Source organism: Gallinula chloropus (genome assembly GCF_964237585.1).
Source record: "Gallinula chloropus genome assembly, chromosome: 10".
Taxonomy (NCBI): domain Eukaryota; kingdom Metazoa; phylum Chordata; class Aves; order Gruiformes; family Rallidae; genus Gallinula; species Gallinula chloropus.
Window position 1 is genome coordinate 22,706,626 of NC_140095.1, and position 20,440 is coordinate 22,727,065.

Sequence of the window (20,440 nt, forward strand, 5' to 3'; positions counted from 1 at the left end):
CTGGTGTGTTTTCCCACTGGGAGGCACTGAAGACCAGCAAAGTTCTTGCAGCTTCTGAACAGAAGTACTTTCCTTGCCCTGGCTTGTTTACACACTTTGTAATTGCTGTTTCCCCAGTCTTGGCTCACACCTCAGCAAAGGTAGTTTCAGAGGGGCTGCTGTCCTGCTCCGGGCACTGCCGCTGTTCCAGGGCAGAGCCCCTGTGTGTTGGGAGGAAGAATGACCTTTTCCCATTTGAAACTCTGTAACTCTCCCATTCTGCTTTTCCCATCAGGCATACAGCAGCTCTGTCTGTCCTCTGGTGCACCCTTGCTGCTGCTAGGAGACTTGTCAGGCATAAAGAATGGGACAAAGTAAAATCCAAAATTGACTTTCTTTGTGAATGTTTCATGTTACAGAGCAGGCAAAGGGGTTTTTGGTCACAGAGTGTCTTCCTGCTGATGGAATCTGAGCATATCTGCTTGTGTAATGTCTTGGGAAACAGAGAGCCAGTATGTTTGCAGCAAATATATTGTAGTGTCTGAGATACAAGGTGTTCTTTGTTTTTCTTTATCAGCACCTACCACACAAGACCAGACCCCGAGTTCGGGTGTTTCAGTTGCCACACCATCAGTCAGTGTTTCAACCTCTGCTCCTTCTGCTACACCTGTGCAGACTGTACCCCAGCCAGTCCCACAGACATTGCCTCCTGCAGTTCCTCATGCAGTGCCTCAACCAACTGCAGCAATTCCTGCTTTTCCGCCAGTAATGGTACCTCCATTTCGTGTCCCCCTTCCTGGCATGCCTATTCCACTTCCAGGTAAATTGGCAAACTGTAATTGTCTTGTCTGCTACATGTCCATGTTGTCGATTTGTTTGCACTCATGTGTCCACTGTGTATGGAACTTGCCTGAATCCTCTCCGCTCAGAGTACTTTTGAAAGAATTCAGGGTTAGCAGACAGACTTTTTAATTAACAAAGAACGTGACATTTTTTGACTTCCAGTTCTTTGATACACATTTCAGCTGCATTAAAACCTGTCAACCTTTTTCTTTTAGATGGTAGGAAGGTACAAGAATGGCACTAACTGCTTTGTCATCTCAAGGCACGTGTCTATCTTGACCTACTCAAAAAAACCTCCTGGACACAATCCATATGTGACTGCTAATTGCTATAATTTTTTTCTACTTGCTTGATTCAGACCTTAAGTCTTGTGCATAAGTACTTGGATTATAGCCAAAGGAAATTAAAAGGAAATATTATATTTATGAGCAAAAAAAAAAAATACTGTTTAAATGCATCACCCTTGAATGATGTGAAGTGTTTCCAGTTCTCTTGGTTTGCTGCTCAGGCACGATGCTGAGCACACACACAAAACATTGAGGTTTAAACTGAGGACTGTAAGGAAGGCGTTGGAGATGCTAGGGTGTTACAGGCTGTCGGTGTGAGGTCTGCTGAGAGGAAATCTTAGAGGCAGCCCACTGGTTCCAGGGTAAATCTATCATCCTAAGCTTTTGTGAAATACTTGGGTGCTGCAGGGGTCCTCCTGAGAGGTGGCAAAAGCCACTGATTGCTTAAATACCGTGTTGGTTTGCATGGGTAGAGCAGAGTTCCTGTTCCAGTGCAGTAGTAACTCAGGTGTCCTCAGTGGGCAGGAGCTGATGATTTCCTGCTGCACAGGAAGGTTGGAGGCTGCAGTCAGATCAGAGTTAGGCTCTGATCAAGAGTTACAAAGCTGCAGCTCTGGGCAGCATCCTCGTGCACTGGGCTCTACAAGCTGAGTGAGGTGACTCCCCTGCTGTCCTCATAACAGCTCATACGAAGGGAGGCCTCTGCCTTCCCTCGCCTCAGCTGGGTGAGAAGCCATCCTTCAGAATGCTTCTTTGATAAAGGATATAGGCATCAGCATAGTTAGCATGGGTATTAGTATGAACCAGAAGACAGGACCAGTTTTTAGTTGCTTCTGCTTTTAGGACAGTCTCCTGAAATAACAGGGAAGGTGCTTGGGCTGTAATGTGCTCACAGGAAATCGCAGCACTGTGACCTTTGCTTTGAGACAGGGCCATGCTGTTTGAGGTGGGGCAAAGCGTGGGTGAAGGACAGAGGGTGCATTCTGCTACCTCTGTGTTTGTGGGTTTGGAGGAACAATGATAAGGGTTGAGCCTTGAAGGTGGTCAGCTGAATATTCCTGACTGCCATTTCTGATGCTGCCAGCGAGGCATCAACTGAGCAGGGTGCCAGTGAAATGGCACTGCAGGGTGTGCTTGGCTTGGGCTCCCTTAAGCTCTCAGTCACAGAGTTCTGGGGTAGTGTGATACAGAAGGGAAGAGCAAGAACACCAATCTTGTTCTTAAACTCATTTTTGAGAAGTATTTTTTTCAGAACTTCCCTGGTAGCAAGTCTTAGATCTGGCCTCTCGTGAGAGCCAGAGGAGCCTTTTGGGTGGAACCCACGGGTACATAGGAAGGATACAGAGCAGCAAAGTGCCTGCTTCTGCTAATGAGTCTTCATTTGTCATTTTGCCTGATTACAGAGTACAATCAGTCTACTTTCAGCTAGTTCTAGCTTGAATTGGTTGTAATAGTTTATCAACACTGTAAGAGAAAAGGAAACCTTTAAAATACTTTACAGAAACAAGAAACAGAAGTCGAAATTCCTTCATGGCAGTGAAAGGTGAAGTCAGAAAGGCTTCTGGAGCTGCCCTGTGTAGGTGTTTGGGGCTTTCAGCACGATCTGCACTGGCAGCCACGTTGCTCTCACCTTACAGAGACCGAACAATACCCTTGTCGAGTGATTTCAGAGTTGATCTCTGTATTACACTGTAGTAATACAGAACAGTGGAAGAGCTGATTAGCGGTATCTCCTAATCTGAGATCTTAAAAAGTAAGTCTGCTTTCTCTTAATTCATATGTTTAAAGTCAGTTGTATGTTTGAGAATTAACTGGGCAGAGGAACCAGCTTGGGTATTTGCTACGTCTTATCTGCGCTGCAGTACCTGTCCTTCCAGCGGTCCCGCAGATGGCATTATTTATACTGACCCAGCTCTAAGACATGCTGTAACTTCCTTAACAAAACGAATTTTCAGATTAATTTTCAAGTACATAACATGAACCCTCCCAGAACTCAGGCAAACACTTCATTCAGTGCTGTTTGAGTCAATGTTTTTGTGTCTCAATTCATACTTTTTTTTACAAAACTAGCTTTGGATTCTTTCATTGAAATTATGATTAAAGAGCATTACAGTTCTGTCTTAAATATTCTTTAAAAATAAATTGGCAGCATTTTAGTAATGAAGAAAAATAGAAATTACTTTGATTGTAAACACAGGGGTTTAATTTCACTTTGTGCTGGAGTATTTCCAACCTCAAGTGATGGAATTGAAGTTTCTGAAGTATTTCAGTTTGAGTGTCCAGACTGGACCAGTGTAGAGACAACCCCCACAGTTTCCTTCTGCACCCTAAAATGAAGGTTTTCGGAAGTGCATCCCCTTGCCCCTGTCTAACTTCCTGCTGAATTTTGCATCTAACTGAAGAGGATGAGATGCTCTCCTCTTTGTGGCCTTTCTGTCATTCCTTAATGAGCTGGAGAGAGAACAGTGCATGAGGCTACCTTTTTGAGGGCTAGTTGTGCTGCTTCTGGAGCCGTTTTTGGCTCATGACATTCCCAGTGACAAAACCTGACGCAGACACTGGCTGCCACCAACCCAGTGCAGCTTTGTGTACCCCTGTCTGCAGCTTCACTGCTTCAATTTCTCCCCTGTCCCCTTCTCCACTCCAGCCTTGCCATAGTGACTCTCATCACTTCAGTGTTCCCTCTGGGTTGAATTTGGCTTTCACCCCGCCACGCCTTGCTAACCTGACCCGTTTAAGTCTGTCCTCCTCCTCTTACCACGGCAGGCTGACAGGAGCCCAGGCCGTTAGTTTGGCTTCACCACTGCTCCCCGATGCAGCTCTGGGAGCAGAGGCTGCTGGTGGGGCACAGCACCATCAAACAGGGTATTTTCCCCTGGTACCACCCTACAAAGAGAGCAGAGTTCCCCTTTGAATGAACTTAAACCCCTGAGTCTTCTTTGAAATGCGTTTTAATTACACCCCAATCATTTGCTGAAACAGCTGGTTTAACGTAGGCAGAAACTGTCGCTGCAGCTTAAAATCAGCTTTATATTTGATCTGGCATAAAATGTTGGAGCAAAACTGATGGAGGTTTTCTTGCTGGGAGGCTCCCCCTTTGCCAGCTGAAGTGGCATTCCAAATTGTGTCAGGAGACCTGTAGCAGCCAGACCCCCGTGGTAGCTGACACGCCATGGCAGCTTTCCAACATGCTTGCTTGTCCCTTTTACAGGTGTAGCAATGATGCAAATAGTCAGCTGCCCGTATGTAAAGACAGTCGCTACCACCAAGACCGGTAATTTTCAAACCCATCTTAGTTCGTTTTGTCTGTAAGTTGGCATGGTAGTGAATGTTGTTGTTTATCTTTCATTTATTTATTTGCTTCCCCAAGTGAATGAATATATATACTTTATTTTCAAAACCAGTATAAATGCAAATATCTCATTTGGCCAGGAAACAACTTTCCCAATGAACTGTTAGTGTTAGCTTATTTGATGCCAAAAGCCCAGTCCAGTTTTCTGTAATCATTGAGTTCTGTAGTTACTGTGAATCTCTTCATGCCCATACTTCTTAGTTATTAGTTTCTTGTGTGTGGATTTTTGTTTTCCTACCTCCACATGTGTAGTGACATGGTTGTGCTGGCATGTTGGTGTGTGTGTACGTGCGTCTTAGCATCGATTTTCATTTTCAAATTGTAAGAAAAGCCACTTCCTGAGTCTGAATTACAGCAGTGTGTGCTTTCCCCTTCTGGAAAACACTACACCCTGTTCATAGGAACGTTAAAGGCTCAAAACTTGTTCTAGCCCTGTCCAATTTGGCTTTTCCTAGAACTTGTCATTCAAAAGATCCTCAGCTTATCCGTTTTGTTGGGATGAGTAGAGAAATAAGGGGACAGTGTAGCACTCTGGCTTGCTTTGGGGTTTTACCTGCCATTCTGCTTCTGCATGGGAATCAAATGTCTTTTCCAATCGGTCTCCTGTACTAAACCAAACTGTCACATGATCGGATATTATTCCATGCTCATCAGTTTCCATCCAAGGGTCTGAATTAACCTTAACTTCTTTTAAGTCAGGATTTAAGATTTCTCAGAGTTCTGCTCCATATTGTATGGCTCAAATTCAAGCCAGTGTTTTTCAAGCCACTCTTCTTGTTCAAGGGCAGTGGGATTGTCTATTGAAATGACAGCATGATTAAACACTGGAGCAGATTTTTAAAAATCTTAAGTATTTGCTATGGCGATCTAATAAAGACTTTTTTTAATAAACAGAGCACTTAATTTTGAAATATTAAAGCAAATGTCTAAAAGCTAACAGGCTTTGTGCTGTACAGAATTGCACATTAATGAGAAGGCTGTCTGATTTGCCTGGTAGTACAGGCATTGCTGATTGTAAAGCACAAGGAGGAAGTTTGATAATGATGCATTGCTTTCCACTTTAGTTCTCAAAACAGTCTTTGTGTTTATTTACATAGGTTGAGTATTTGTAAACAAAGTCAGTAACCTGCTAGGATTTGTGTTGTCACTTACTGTTTTCTTTCCTCTTTCCCTTTCCCCTCCTGTGTGCAGGTGTCTTGCCAGGCATGGCTCCCCCCATCGTCCCCATGATCCACCCCCAGGTGGCTATTGCTGCCTCCCCCGCTACCTTGGCTGGAGCCACTGCCGTCTCCGAGTGGACAGAGTACAAAACAGCTGATGGAAAGACCTACTATTACAACAACAGGACTTTGGAGTCAACCTGGGAAAAACCCCAAGAACTGAAAGAAAAAGGTACTTTATTTTTTGGTAAATAGATGTATACTAGCCAAAATTCCATAGGCTGTTAATGGCTGTGTCTGAAAATGTGAACGAGAATATTTCTAATCCTTTATTTCCCTTAAGAATATTTTGAAATCCTGATTATAAGTATCTATTTGAGTTGCTGTTGAGTCTGAAAGTTACAGTCTGATTGTTTCCCTCTCTATTGTAAGAGTATTTGGTTCTGGAGTTGCTTCCAAATCCCGGGACACCTGGGTAAATGCGTGTTTCCGCTCCAGTAGAAAGTAAGTACTTCATGTACTCACGTCTTTGGGGAGACCCCAGTTGTAGATAGACAGTGAGGGGAAAACCCAGTTATTCTCAAGACTGTAAAGCAGGGAGAATGAAGATCATTGAAATGCTAAATTTTGGAGCCTCAAAATCTCAATATAGAAACAGATTTGGGATATGAGAAAACTGGAAATTAGTTCCCCCTGTCCACACCCCTGAGTCGTACCGTAGCCTGTGTTTGTCTGAACCCAGTCTGTCCATGGGTGGTGTTACATGGGTGTTATTCCTTGGAAATGAGGAAGGAAAGGCAAAAAATCCTGGGGCTTTTATTCAGTTTATAAATTAGGAAGACAAATCCAGTTGGACCTTGTACTGTCTCATGAATTTTTCCGTGACAAGAAATCTTTGTTGAGTAAAATTCAGAACCCTCCCACAGTTAGTGGGTTTAGTACCCATCTTTCTAGTAATCCAGGTTAAAATTAAAGGTGGTCTTTTTACTGAGTTGAAATCATCCAAGACAGCAGAGTTCAATTTTTCTTAGTAAAGATGATAGATTTTAAAATTCAAGAGGCTACAGAGCAATCCTCAGAGGATTCTCCAGAATTTTCTCTGATATTTTTTTTGTCAACAGCATTTTAAACCTGAAAGTAGCCCTCAGCACTGCACTCTTGGTTGCAGCTGCTGGCTGGTGGTTTTATTGGTGTTTCAGCTATTGCTGTTGGTATGCTTAGTTGGCTCTTTCCTATAAGGGGCTACGTCACAGGATTTTTCAGTCCCAAGTTGATCTTGGTGCAGGAGATAATGACATTTTTATACACAGACACTGTAAAGCCCAAGAAGGACCAAAAGTGGTGAAAATACATGAAAAACAAGCTTTGTTTTGCCATTGTGTTTGGAAAACCATATTGATAAATAATGCTGTTGTGGTTCTATAATGGTTTCTTAATCATACTAAGGGAAATTCTGTCTTTATTTAGAAAAAATGGAGGAGAAGATTAAGGAACCAATTAAAGAACCTACGGAGGAGCCTTTACCAATGGAGACAGAAGAAGAAGAGCCAAAAGAAGAACCTATAAAAGAACTTATAAAGGAGGTAAAAGACCTTGCAAACCACGTAGTCAGTATCAGCACTTTGAATCCTACATTAACAGGTGTGGATGCATCTGTAGACCAGGCATATTGACAGGGGACATGGTTAGGAATTGAGTTCTGATGATCCTGGGGTGACTGAAAGCCTTCCTTTTGGGGGTCTTAGCTTTTTTTTCCCTTTTTACATAATGGACAAAGGACATTTAAAAGAAAAATACAGAGTGAGTTAAGAAATTAGCAAGAACATGGGGAAAAAAGCTAGGTAATTACATAGATGAGTGTTCTGCTGATGATTTTAAGGTGCTCAGAGGAATTAAACTTGTCCTGACTGTTCTAAATCTTTAAATGAACAGCTTTTTCTTGATTTCTTTACTTCACTTGGAACAGTTTTGAAGCAAAGCTCACGTGTTCTCCATGCACTGTAACCTGTGAGTTGCCTCTTAGGAGGATGCATCCTAGAAAATGTCTGTAGTGTTTATGCTGCAGTAAACACAATTAAACCTTGCTCTCATAAGGCACTTTGTCGTGCTGAGGAAGTGCTTCAGGAAGGTGCTGGGTAACAGTTGGAGCTTTTGTATGGATTCCTGTGAACTTCAGTGTAGCTCAGTAGGCAAAAGCACAGAATTCATGTGTGGGTTTTACTGCCAGTCTGCCCTGTTCACTGGTGAGAGAGCTGCTGGTTTGCTTATCTCTGTCACAAATGTTACTGCAGATTTTGGACTGGCTTGTTCTATGTCTCACTTTCAAGGATTAATTTTAGGAAAATAAATAATTATCTGACTTTCTTTGTGAGAAACTTCACCCTCACCCCTGTGTTCATGCCTTGATTCAGGGGTTCCTGCAGATCTGGGAAGGCATTTGGAGCAGCTTTCATTGTGGTCAAAGCTAAGCAAACACTCTGAGATTTCTGAATTGACATTTTTTGGAGAGCAGCTACTGTCCACATGTTGGAATTCCAGGGCTCCCGTTCTAAGCAGGGGTGAAGCCTCACTGAGCTGTTTGTTAGCATTGTTCCAGAATGCACTGTCTGACGTAAAACAGGTTAATTACTTTATTACAAATAATGAGCTAGCTGTCATTGCCTGAATCCCATAACTTGTTTTTCCCTTGAGGAGCCTAAAGAGGAAGAAATGACTGAAGAAGAAAAAGCCGCTCAGAAGGCCAAGCCGGTTGCAACCACTCCAATCCCAGGAACCCCCTGGTAGGTACCGGTTTCCCTACAGCCTGGTGCTGCCGGGGAGGTTGCTGCTGGGTAGGTAGAACAGGGAGTAGTCTGTGAGGATCCTGTTCTTGGTGCCCTTCTGTCTCAGTGACGTTGGGTTCCTCCAGCCAGCACGGTGCCGGCACACAGTGCTCAGCACGGGGTCCCTAGCCTTCCACACGCTACCTGCAGTCCCTGAAGGATGCTGCCAGTACAGATTTCACCTCCCAGCCCCCATTGCCCACCACTCACGTACCAGATGCTGGCTGAACATCTCCTCTGTGGAGCCAGTGGGGCGCCTGCTGGCCAGAGCAACCCTTCTTTTTCTCTTCTCTTTTCCTTGGCACAGCTGCTCACCAGGTGCCTCTGTGTATAATGTCGTGATGAGGTTACTCTTGCTGTCATACAGTTAAGTCATCTGTGTCTTTATAGAATCACAGAGTCCTGTGGTTGGAAGAGACCTTTAAGTTCCCGAGCGCAGCCGGTAACCTCACACTGCCCAGCCCACTGCTCACCACTGTCCCCAAGCACCACGTCTACACATCCCTCAGTCCCCTCAAGGATGGTGACACCCCACCCTGCCCTGGGCAGCCTGGTCCAGTGCCTGATGACCCTTTGGGTGAAGACACTTCCCAACCTAAACCTCACTGCTGCAATAAGGCTGTGACCTCTTGTCCTATTGCTTCTTACCTGGGAGAGAGACCAACCCCCACATCACTACACCCTTCCTTCCAGGGAGCTACAGAGAGTGAGCAGGTCTCCCCTCTGCCTCCTTTCCTCCAGGCTAAATCCCCCAGTTCCCTCAGCTGCTCCTCACAAGATTTGGATGACCAACTTAAAAATCCTACTGATGGGAAAAAGATATTATTTGAATTTTTGCTATTTAGCCATTGATGCTTTAAAAATTATTATTACTGTTTGGTATTTAAACCTGCCTCTCTTCAAATTTTCTTTGTGTTTTTTCCATCCCATCACTTACAAAACTCTGACAAGATCATAGGTTGCTTTTTCTCCTATTCTGCGGGCCTCTGAAGGGATGAGGACTGTTTTATCTCAAAATCTGGTTCTTGCTGTCTAAAACATTTTCCTAGAGAAGGACTGAGGATACTGCAGCTCCTGATCAATAGCATTTTAAAAGTGACATTTCCAATCTGCTAGCAGAGCAGAGGAGTAATTCAGTGTCCCGTGGGGATGCAGGAATGCCTAGTAGCTGTGCAGTAAACCTGACCTGGATCTATCTGTGAGCGTTAGGCTTGCTGCGGGCCTGGGATCTGGTACGAGGTAATGGAGTGAACAAGGGCAAAGATGATGCAGGACCTTGTGTCTGACTTGCTTCCTAGGTGTGTGGTGTGGACTGGCGATGAGCGTGTTTTCTTCTACAACCCTACCACTCGTCTCTCTATGTGGGACCGACCGGACGACCTCATTGGAAGAGCTGATGTGGACAAGATTATTCAAGAACCTCCTCACAAAAAAGGAATGGAAGAAGGAAAAAAACTCAGTAAGAGCAATCTTATTGCCTTCTTAAGTAGTCTGGATATAATTTATCACTTATTTTGTGTTGACTTCCAAAGCTAGTAACATTTAAAGAAGAGAAATGTGAGGCCATACTGAAAAATGTCTGTAGCTTTGGAATTTAAGAGATGAGACTTCTTTCTGCCACGAGTTGTAGTAAATGATCCTGGGGCAACATGTGGCCGTGGTATTTGGAGAGCAAAGTGCAAGTAGGGTAGTCAGGAGATCCAGATCTGCTCTGTTCGGCTGTTTGGACTGAGGATTTTCCCCCTGCAAATCAAGGGTCAGTGTGTGTCATTTGAAAACTGAAGTTGGCCACAAGTCCGTTAGTCTGCCACCAAACCCCTGTGTCCTTGTCAGAATACAGCATCGCTGCACACGTCGTCTGGGTTTGGCACAAGGTTTGGGACTTAATCTCTGCATAAAAATCTGAAGTGGTGTTGATGTCTGTTGCAGTGAGAGAAGAGCATGAATCTACAGAGGAAGCGAACGAAGACGAGCCCATTAAAATCAAAAAGCGCAAGTAAGTTTGTGTCAGTGCTGAGTGGGCTGTGGATGTAAAATGACGGAGCTTTTCATCCCAGCGGCATCCCTGCTGCTGTGTTCTGCAGAGCAGCAACAGTGGTGGGACTGGTGAACACAATCATCAGCTTCCTGCTCGTTTGCTTTGGCAGCTCAAGAATTTGATGTTTCTCTGAGGTAGCTGAGATTCATTTATAGAGGAAACAGCATCTCCTTTGGAAATTATTTGAAATGGGAACAAATGGTCTGAGTTACTCAATGAATCCAAGGAATATTTTCAGTGCAGTTTACCTTTAAGGAGTTTACTCCTGTCACTTGTTTATCCAGCTTGGTAATTTCTGTCCATAAGGTTTTGTTGCCAGAAACCCAGCCATCTAGATTTTGCTCTGGTTTCACTCTGTCGGAAAGGTGTAAGGGTTTTGCTTAGGTCTGTTTTGTCTATTGGAAGTGATACATGTCACTTCACTCTGAATTGCATGCGCACCCCATTTTAAAAGCAGCTTTACCCTTGTGGTTTGTGTACTGGTAGGGATGATTGTAAAGTCCTTAGCAGTTAGGGCTCTTAGTAAACAGCCATCACCAAACAGCAGGCTTCTTTCCAGCAGTGCTTCCCTGGGTGCCAGGACACACAGGCGCGGTACAGCGCTTCCTGCTGTAACGATGGAAGGTGTTCTCCATTGGAACTGCTCCTGTAGCCACAGTCTTCTCCCAGGGCCTCACAGTCATGATCAGGGGGTAAGAACAGAAGTACAGTTAGTCTAAAATCTGTGCCAGATTTTTTGGGCCAGACCACTGAACACAGCCCGTTCCAGCTTCTGGGGGTCGTGTGTTGGCACTGAAGTTACTGAGAGTGCCCTGGTTCTCGAGCTGGGTCAGCATGAAAGTGTCGTGCCAAGCCTCAGAGGACAGCGTTCGTGGTTGTCAGCCTGCACTTCCCAGGCAGGTGGTTCTGTCCCGCTGTCGTTCAGTCCTGCCCTGCACCACTGCCCTGTTAGTTCTCAAGTTAAGCTCTGTGCTTGATGTTTTTCAGGAAAGATGATAACAAAGACATTGATTCGGAGAAGGAGGCTGCCATGGAAGCCGAAATCAAAGCTGCTCGCGAGAGAGCCATTGTCCCTCTGGAGGCTCGGATGAAGCAGTTCAAGGACATGCTGCTAGAGAGAGGGGTCAGGAACCAGCCTGTCTGTGTGTCTGTGTGTGGGGAGGGGAGGGAGGGAAAGACGGGGTGGCACAGGCGGATTCAGAACCTACCTATGGTGCCTTGGCATAAGCAAAACAGTCTCATCCTTCCTCTGATCAATGGATGTGTTTGGTACAAGACTCTGTGTGTCAAAGGATTTTACAATTATTGCAACATTTTTATTTCTAAGTAACTGAAATTAATCAGTATCAAGACTACTTTTTTTACTTTTTTCCCAAGTGAAGTTATTACCTAATTGAAAGCTGCCATTGAAAATAAATAGGGGACAGAACTGGACACATCCTTAATGTTTTTGGAAATGTTCCTACATGAGAAAAACAGTAAGTTCCACTTGTACCCTTAAATGGCAAACTTCTTGCTTTCAGTTAACTAACTTTGAAATCTGCTTGACACCAACCAGTTTTGATAATAAATTGGGCTATTAGAACATAAATTTATACACTAACTTTAAAAAATGAAAGTGGTTCCAGCTGCCTGTGCAGCTTTTGTTTATTTTAATAACTGGATTTTGTGGGATAGTTTTAATAAAACTTACTTAAGATGAGCTCAAATGTGGTTAAATCAATCTCTCTTGTAGCAGAACTGTTCACACTCACAACATTTAGAAAGGGCTTAGAGCAGGCATGGGATAACAAAGAGTCTCCAGGCTTTCTTCTGATGTGCTTTTTATTTTAATGTCACACTGTCAGTGATTAGGTGTGTGTTAGAACTACTTTTCAGAGCCAGTTAGTGTTGGAACTTGCTGTGGTAGTCTCCACCACCTGTTAGTGGTGATGCTTCAGGATGAGTTTGTTTCATCAGGTGGCCCGATGTTTTTTTCAAGCAAAACTGCACCATTTCTGTCTATTGGAGGAAATATAACCACTGGTTAAAATCTGACTTTTTCTTTTCATTAAAGGTCTCTGCTTTTTCAACGTGGGAGAAAGAGCTACACAAGATAGTTTTTGATCCTCGTTACTTACTTCTCAACCCAAAAGAAAGAAAACAGGTAAAGCAGAAGTGGAACTTACTCCCCATCCAGGCACAGCTACCACAGACTTTATATCGACATGTGCAGTCTACTGGTTTGGCTCCTGCTAACCTAACAAACTAACCAGTGTTGCAAGGGATTTTTCTTATGGTTAGGGCTTGTCTGGAGACAGAAGAAGCCAGCAAGAAAAGAAGTGAGTTCATAGCAGTGAGTGTATAGCGGATTGGGGTAATTTGCATATCCAAATACAAAGTGTCCCTGACCCTTCTTTCTACCTCCTCTGTGTTTGCTCTGTGGTGAGAGGAAAGGATATAGGAGAAAATGAAAGAAATGGGGTTTTCCCTCCCTCTTGCATAGAGGTTACGTGCCTCAGGGGTGTGACTGGTGTTTCTGTAGGTCTTTGATCAGTATGTGAAAACCCGAGCAGAAGAGGAGCGCAAGGAGAAGAAGAACAAAATCATGCAGGCCAAGGAGGACTTCAAGAAAATGATGGAAGAAGCAAAGATTAATCCAAGGTAGGAGCTGCTTGCTTGTTCGTAAGCATAAACTGTATTAGCACAATGTTGGGTGGGTTTAGGTAGATTAATCTAGTTCAGAATGGACAAAGAGGAGAAAAATCATCAGATACTGTTGTCATTTTCTTTTGTCTGCTTCTATTCACCTAACCCATGGAGTAATAGAACTTGTGATATATAACAATGTACGCATTTTAAGTCTGTCTGAAGAAGCACCCAGCTTGCTGTCTGGGCTGCAGGAGGCCTCCTGATCCACCACTGGCTTTCTTTAATAGCCCTGCTTCTTCCTGAGTGCATCAGCAGCCTCTGGGAAGTACCTGGGAGGTCTCCTCGGTTTGGAGGGGCCAAAGGGGTGTTTTTCTGGTGACAAAGTCTGTTGTTAATAAGGTGGCAGAATGTTCTGGTTGCTTTAATACAGGAAGGAGTGCATCCCCCTGAGGTCAGACCTGCTTGCAGTGGTACTGGCGAGGTGATGACAGTGTGTGTACCAACGTTCCAGTTTGTGTGGCTAGAATTGTTTGTTTCACAGCTTTCTCACATAGAGTTCAGGAAATATGTGCTTATGTCATCAGATGAGCTCTAAAGCGTTCTCTTTCAGCATCTCTTGGCTTATCTGGCATTAATTCTTCTACAGTGAAATAACAACTCATTTGTTTCACTTCAGCTTTATTTTTTTCCAGTGACCTGATCTGGAAATCTGGTGGGAGCCAGTGTTATGTTAACTTCTCAGTTACTTCAACTCTGATAATCACTCTCACTTAGAACACCTACCTGGTCATTACAAAGGTAGTTGTTTGGGCAGTTGTAGGCTGGGAAGAACGGAGGCATGGAAATATTTTAAGCAGAAGTTCATTGGTGATAATTCAGACCCAACATGGACTGTTATCTTAGCTTTAGTATCCTCAGACTCCAGGATGTGTCAGGACTGACTCTTACCTGGTTATGGGGTGGGGTGGGAAGGAGCTGAAGTATTGTCCTGTTTAATCTTATCCTTTGTCTTCTGGTTTCAGTGTTTGTCTAAAGATATTGCTGTACTTCTGTGAGTGCCAGACTGTTTTTATCATCTCTCTCTCAGTCCAACATGCTCAAGAGTTGGTGTTCCACTTCACTTAAACAGCTCTTGTTCTTCAATATAGCTGTACATTCACCTTCTAATCTTTTTGAATAAGCTACCAAATTTTCTTCTTGTTTCAATTTACCCTACAGCAACAGTAGGCTGGATTTTCCAAGTCTAATTATTTCCATGCTGTGATGAAAGCATTCGTATGATTTAAGTGTCTCACGTATTCTTGGGGCCAGATTTGCATCAGAGCTTGGAAAAAGCACAGTAGTGTTTTTTTTCGAGGTAAGTGGCAGGACTGTACCCACTGCACAGGTTGGAATCTGGCCCTGGAGGTGAGAGAATGGTCAGGGAGAGGCTGTGGGGAGCGTGGGTCGAAAGCCCACAGCGTTGGGAGTCTTCCAGCTCCGTGCAGCTTAGGACGGGGCCACATGGTGCTCGCTGCAGGAGGAGGGCTGACTCAGCCAGGCTTCTGCTGTGAACAATGCCAAAAGCCCATTTTCTTGGTGAACTCTTAGCGTGGTTTGGCTGCAAGTGAATGTGCCCAGACAGAGTGGTGGCTGAACTGCTCACCCACACAAAGAAGGGCTGTGTAGATGAGGCTTTCTTCCATTTCTCTTGGCTGCATTGCAGTCCCGCTTCCTACCCTGCGCTCTCTGCAGGTAGCTGTGTTCACACAAACACTCCCACCCCGCAAGCCTGACAGTACCTGAACCTGATGCCTTCCTGTGTAGTTCACTGATGGAGTGTTTCTATAGTGAGACCATGGGATGTTCCTTTTTGGTTTTGGCATGTATTGTAGCAGAAGTAGCTCTCTGCTGAGCCTGTCCCCCAGCAAAGACAGCTCTGCCAAATGAGTTCGCTTGCCATTTTGTTGCAGAACTACTTTTAGTGAATTTGCAGCCAAGCATGCTAAAGACTCCAGGTTCAAGGCAATTGAAAAGATGAAAGATCGAGAGGCCTTGTTTAATGAGTTTATCACAGCGGCAAGAAAGAAGGAGAAAGAAGACTCGAAGACCAGAGGCGAGAAGGTAAGACGGCTTTTCCTCGTTCCAGCAGTGTGTGTGGTGTGAGTCTGCCTGAGACGGGACGAGGCCAGTGCTTGGCTCCCCGGGAGCCCTCCCAGATGTGGTCCTTCTCTTGCTTAGGGGTGTACAATGTCCCTTTGCTCTTTCTGAACCACCCGGTGTAAGTTTGCAGGTACAGTGACTCTTGGAGCTTTGATTCGTGGGGCTGAGTTCACTTAGACGGGCTTTTGATTTTGGGGTGGGGTTTGTTTCTGTTGTATACTTAACTGAACAATCCCTGGGTTTGTGGGGGCTTTTTGAAAGTTTCCTTATCTGGAAGCATTAAGAGGAAAAGGATTCTTGTCCTGTTTGGCTGGAAGCCCCAGAACTGGCCATTGCCCCTCTCAGTGGAGGCACCAAGAATTTGAAATTCTCTGTAGGATACTGCGTTTACATTTCAAACAGCTTCCCTGTCTTCTCTTCCCATCTAAAGCTAGCTTTAGTGACTTTTTAATCTCTTGGTAAATATATCTTACGTATAAACTGCTACTCATTAGAATTAAAGGTCAGCTATTAAAGATTAATGAGTTCCAAATGTCACTTGACCGCGCTGCCAGTGGTAGGAGCAGGCTTGGGCTGCTGGGGAGGCATCGTCAAACACTGGCATCAGACTGCGCAGCCACTACCCCAACGTCCCGGTGTGTGGTGTGAGTGGAGAAGGGCACCTCTGAAGCATAACCATTTCTTGACATTTTAAAGGCTGCAATATGTGGTTTGGGGTGTGGAGTCACTGCACATTCCACCTGCTAAGAGTGTGTGCAGGAGAGAAACATGGATTAACAGGATTGGGTTTGAGGACAGTCTGGCTGGGGAGCAGCCAGTGTGTTTTCTGTGGGCACTGCTCTAGTTCAATTCCTGCTCCATGTTTGGCAATGCCCACTTACTGCTGATACTGTCAATAAATGATTGTGCCTTCAGAGGAGAAGGGATGCTGTTCAAACTAGGCTTCTACGTGCTGTGTGTCGATGTTGAGCGTGGGGTTTAAAGCATCCCTGCAGCTCGGGGCGGGTCGAGACGTGCAGTGGTTCCTTGTTCTGCTCTTGCATGATTGTTCTAAAGCTGGGAAGTTAAGAACAGCGATTGTGTTTGTTTGCTTTTGAATAATGTTTTTTTTTTCTCCAAAAGCCTTTTGTAACCATTTTATGTATTCTGTTTTATAACAAGTGGATAGACTTTACAGTTATGTGCTGTGCGGCCTGTCAATCAGTTCAGTCTGACAGCTGTCAATCACTGACACGCAAATATTATGGGATTCCCTAGTGAGGAAAGAATTGGTATCTCTGTGTGGTGCCTTTAGCCTCCCGCAGTTCCGGTACTTTACATTTTTTTAGTTTTTTTCCTTGTGAAGTGATGAGAGTTGTACCTGCAATGTGTTAACTGCCAAAAAAAAAGCCTTCTAAATACACCTGAGATATTTTCAGTCTTATTTTCCTTTGATTTTGAAAGTGCTTAAAACATAAAAGAAAATTTAAGGCATTTAACCTGAAGCTTTCTCAGTCTGTCTTAAAAGTCCAAAATCTATTTAAGGATGATCAACTTGACAGAAATCTCTAACGTAAGGGTTCCAGTTACACAGTGTTGGGATTTGACTTTGTGGAGCTGCGGCTTGTTGGAGCAGCCAGCTCTTCAGGTGGTGGGTTTTATCCCTGCAGCTAAATCCAGTGAGCCCAGTGGGTTTGAGGGGATCAGGGAGGACCAAGGCGCTCATGTGCTGTCCTGGCTGAAGAGCCTGATGTCACTTGATGCAGACCTCCCACAAGTTCACCTGCCAGCAGCCTGCAGCCCGCTGTGCTGGTGTCTGTCTCACCAGTCATCTATCCTGTCAGGCCCTCAGCACTTCTCTTACACAGCATTCTTCCTAGCTGAGCTGGCTCCTGTGTGTAGCTAACGCTAAGCTCGCAGCACCCTGGAGCTGTGCTCTGAAAAGCTTAGTCCTTGGTGAGGCTTTTTGACTCAAGTTTTGGAGAAGTTTTCACTTTTTGTCTTTTATTTCCCCAATTGGAAACCCAATTGCACAGCTTGCTGTCCCTGCCTGCCAGGTGGCTGGGGCTGGACCCATGCTTTGAGAGCATTGGGGTCAGGACACATCACTCATTGTGGCATGGTGCCTGTCCCAGGGAGCTGCAGCAGATGTCCCAGCTCCCTGGGACAGTCACCATGCCATGTGCCATTCTTCCTGCAGGCTCTGGTGCTGTGGTGCTGGGCTCAAGTGCTGTATCACCCGTTCCACAACATGCCCAGCACCGCTGCGGGATGCAGCTTTTATCCCACACAACACCTGTGAGCTGCACAGAACCTCCAGTGCACCCTTACTTTACAGACTTCTGTAGTAACATCTGGGAATTCCTTGATTTTTAACAAGTATTTCGAATGCCATGGCTTAGAAAGCTTCATCTTTGGTACTGCATGCATGTTTTAAGATGTGTTGAAACGACATTCGTAATTGTACAGTGAATAAACGGTTTGCTTAGCGTTTTGTTCAGATACCTTAAGAACAAGTGATAGAGCTGTAGATGTAGAGCAACGTCCCACTGACACTAACCAGCTGTTTGCTAATCCCTGCTTACTATCTTAATATCACCTCTGATGAGGTAGTAAGAAAAACTGCCTATAAAGCCTTTTATGTTTATGTATTGATACTGTGAAGAGCTCAGATTATTGGGGTGCAAGGCTGCAGAGCATCAGTTCTGCTCCTCCCTCCTGTCCTTGTGCCCTGTAACTAAACACGCTGTGAGAGGATGAGGATGCAGCTCGCCTGCCCCTCCGCTCGCTTCCCCCAAGAACCTCAGTGCTTTGCAGCTAAACTGCTTTGGCTGGGTTTCCTTTAAAGGCACAAGGTAGGGAGATAAGTAGCCAAAAATTGAATAGCCAGCGCCCCTCTTCGGCTTGTGGGGGTTAATTAGTGTGCCATGAAGACAGACTCTGTGCTGTGGAGCGGTAGGGCTTGGGATGCTGCGAAGGCAGCGTGCTCCGTCCTGCCTCTGCATCCCTGGAGCCGTCCCCTGGCACCCCACCCCTCACCTCGGCTTCGGGGAGGTGGAGGCTTAAATGCCAGACTGACCCCTGAGGCATGAGGCAGTGCAAATAAAGAGAGAGCATACCCAGTGCCTGCAGTGCAGCAGGAAGAGGAAGGTGTCTGCCCCAGGAAAAGGCGGTGCAGTAAAGGCACAGTAGCTGCTCTCCCAACTTCTGGTTCTGGGAGTTGGGGTGAGAGGTGCTGCTGCTTGTCCCGATAAAAACCACTAACATGACTGAGCCTCTGCCAGCCCTTTGGATGGCTGTTGTCATGGCAGTGATGTGCCCCTTCTCATTGAAAAAGTAGGCTAAAACATTTCCTTGAACGTTGGTATATGTGTGTATCCACCTTAAGTGTAATTTGCTTAATTGCCATTCCTTGTTGGTGAGATCCATCTTAGACATTGCTCTCCCTCAGCAGATCCAAGTACTTCCCTATGTTCACCCACACTTGGAGCATGAATCCATGAATACTCAATTTGTCTAGAGCCCAGTATAACACTGCCCAGCCTCTGTGGTGTTACTGTCCCAGTGCTGTAATGGGGAAGCAGTACTTGTTACTTTGAGAGATAAATATATCAAAAAGCTTAAATCGGAGCAAAATAATAAAAACTCTCTTGATGAATCATTCTTTAAAGAACATAGTTCATCTTGGATGTAGCAGATCTTGTTAATGTATCTGCTTTAGCAAAATTGTCCCAAGGGGAAGGGAATTTTAGACACAGTTGTGCCTGAATTCAGAGTTGTAATGATTTCTCTGAATTGCCATGGTATGTAATGTTAGTGTGCTTCCCTCTGTCGGAGGTAAGTTGACTCCTTTTTTCATAAGAGCAAACTGTTGGGTATCAAGGTGTCTTTCTCAAGCACTGTCTTTCTGTTTCTGTCTGTAAATTAGATCAAAATGGACTTCTTTGAGCTGCTGGCTAATCACCACCTGGACAGTCAGTCTCGCTGGAGCAAAGTGAAGGACAAAGTAGAGACTGACCCCCGATACAAAGCGGTGGATAGCTCCTCGCAGAGGGAAGACCTTTTTAAACAGTACATAGAAAAGATAGCTAAGGTATGTGTGAGCTTGGGTGTTCTGGTCGTGTTGCTGTTAGGGTGAGGTGACTGGCTAGAGGATGGAAAAGATGGGCTGCAGTTCCACACTGGGTAGGGTTCTACACCACAGTTACTGGGGAATATCTGTGGTTCACACACTGTCCCTTCCCTGGTTCTTCTCTTAATCCAGTTTCCTTCCAGGCAGTTTAGTGCCTGGGATGTTAAACTGGGCCAACAAGTAGGGATAGTGCTCTCCCTCTGCCCCCCTGTGCACAAGCACTGTGCTCTGGAGAGGAGTTGTGCTGTGGTCAGCGTTGTGACCAAACCTCTCTCCCCACCACCTCAACCCTGTCCTGCTTCAGCAGAGCTGTGGAAGCCAAACTTTGTGTCCCTTAGATCTCAGATCAGCTGGGTGTGTTTTGTTCCACGAGGCCTTTGGCTGATAAGCCTTTCATTAGGCAGCTCAGTAAAATAGACTGTGCAAGGTGTGTGGTGTTTCTGTTGAGAAAGGCTTGTTCTTGTGTTTCAGAACTTGGATTCTGAGAAAGAAAAGGAGCTGGAGAGACAGGCTCGCATCGAGGCGAGCTTGCGGGAGCGGGAGCGGGAGGTGCAGAAGGCTCGCTCGGAGCAGACCAAGGAGATCGACAGGGAGCGGGAGCAGCACAAACGGGAGGAGGCCATACAGAACTTCAAAGCGCTTCTGTCTGACATGGTGAGGCGTGGACACGCTTTCCCAGCACTCTTCTTCTACTTGTTGGGTGATGTAAAAGCTTCTGGGCACTTGTAGTTAAGTTTATATGGAAACAGAATTCTGCCACCTTCCCCTCGCTGCCCTCCTGTCCCTAGTGGGAGGGTTGGGGTGCCTGGAGGAGAAGGCTTTGTGTTTGGGTTCCTGTTCTGGTGCCTTGCCCAGGGAGTTACTGGACAGCATTATCATTGCTGCATCTCTGGAGTCTGGAGGTGCTGGCACGTTTTCAGGCATGTTCCCATAAACTTCTGCCTGTGGAGCAGTAGGACAAGTCGTCTTGCTTCTGTGTTCTCATCCTTGTGCTTCAAACCCAGCGCCTTTGTCTCACTGTTACCTTGAAACAAGAGAGATAAATCATAAATGTCAGTGACCTGTAGAAAAGATG

The 20,440-nt window shown here is 45.2% G+C and overlaps 1 protein-coding gene across 4 annotated transcripts in view; it reads left to right on the forward strand.

Annotated features, from left to right (window-relative positions):
• Positions 1–20,440, forward strand: part of TCERG1 (transcription elongation regulator 1) — a 31,666-nt gene that overhangs the window by 8,280 nt on the left and 2,946 nt on the right. Inside the window, exons 4-16 of one of the 4 annotated variants that reach the window (XM_084268811.1) lie at positions 557–799; positions 4,321–4,383; positions 5,653–5,853; positions 7,089–7,204; positions 8,313–8,401; positions 9,742–9,902; positions 10,373–10,439; positions 11,469–11,604; positions 12,538–12,627; positions 13,006–13,124; positions 15,065–15,215; positions 19,162–19,326; positions 19,837–20,019. In XM_084268811.1, coding sequence (XP_084124937.1) covers positions 557–799; positions 4,321–4,383; positions 5,653–5,853; positions 7,089–7,204; positions 8,313–8,401; positions 9,742–9,902; positions 10,373–10,439; positions 11,469–11,604; positions 12,538–12,627; positions 13,006–13,124; positions 15,065–15,215; positions 19,162–19,326; positions 19,837–20,019 — 1,784 coding nt within the window. The remainder of the gene's footprint in view (positions 1–556; positions 800–4,320; positions 4,384–5,652; positions 5,854–7,088; positions 7,205–8,312; positions 8,402–9,741; positions 9,903–10,372; positions 10,440–11,468; positions 11,605–12,537; positions 12,628–13,005; positions 13,125–15,064; positions 15,216–19,161; positions 19,327–19,836; positions 20,020–20,440) is intronic. The other 3 variants (XM_084268809.1, XM_084268808.1, XM_084268810.1) reach the window with 3 other exon arrangements.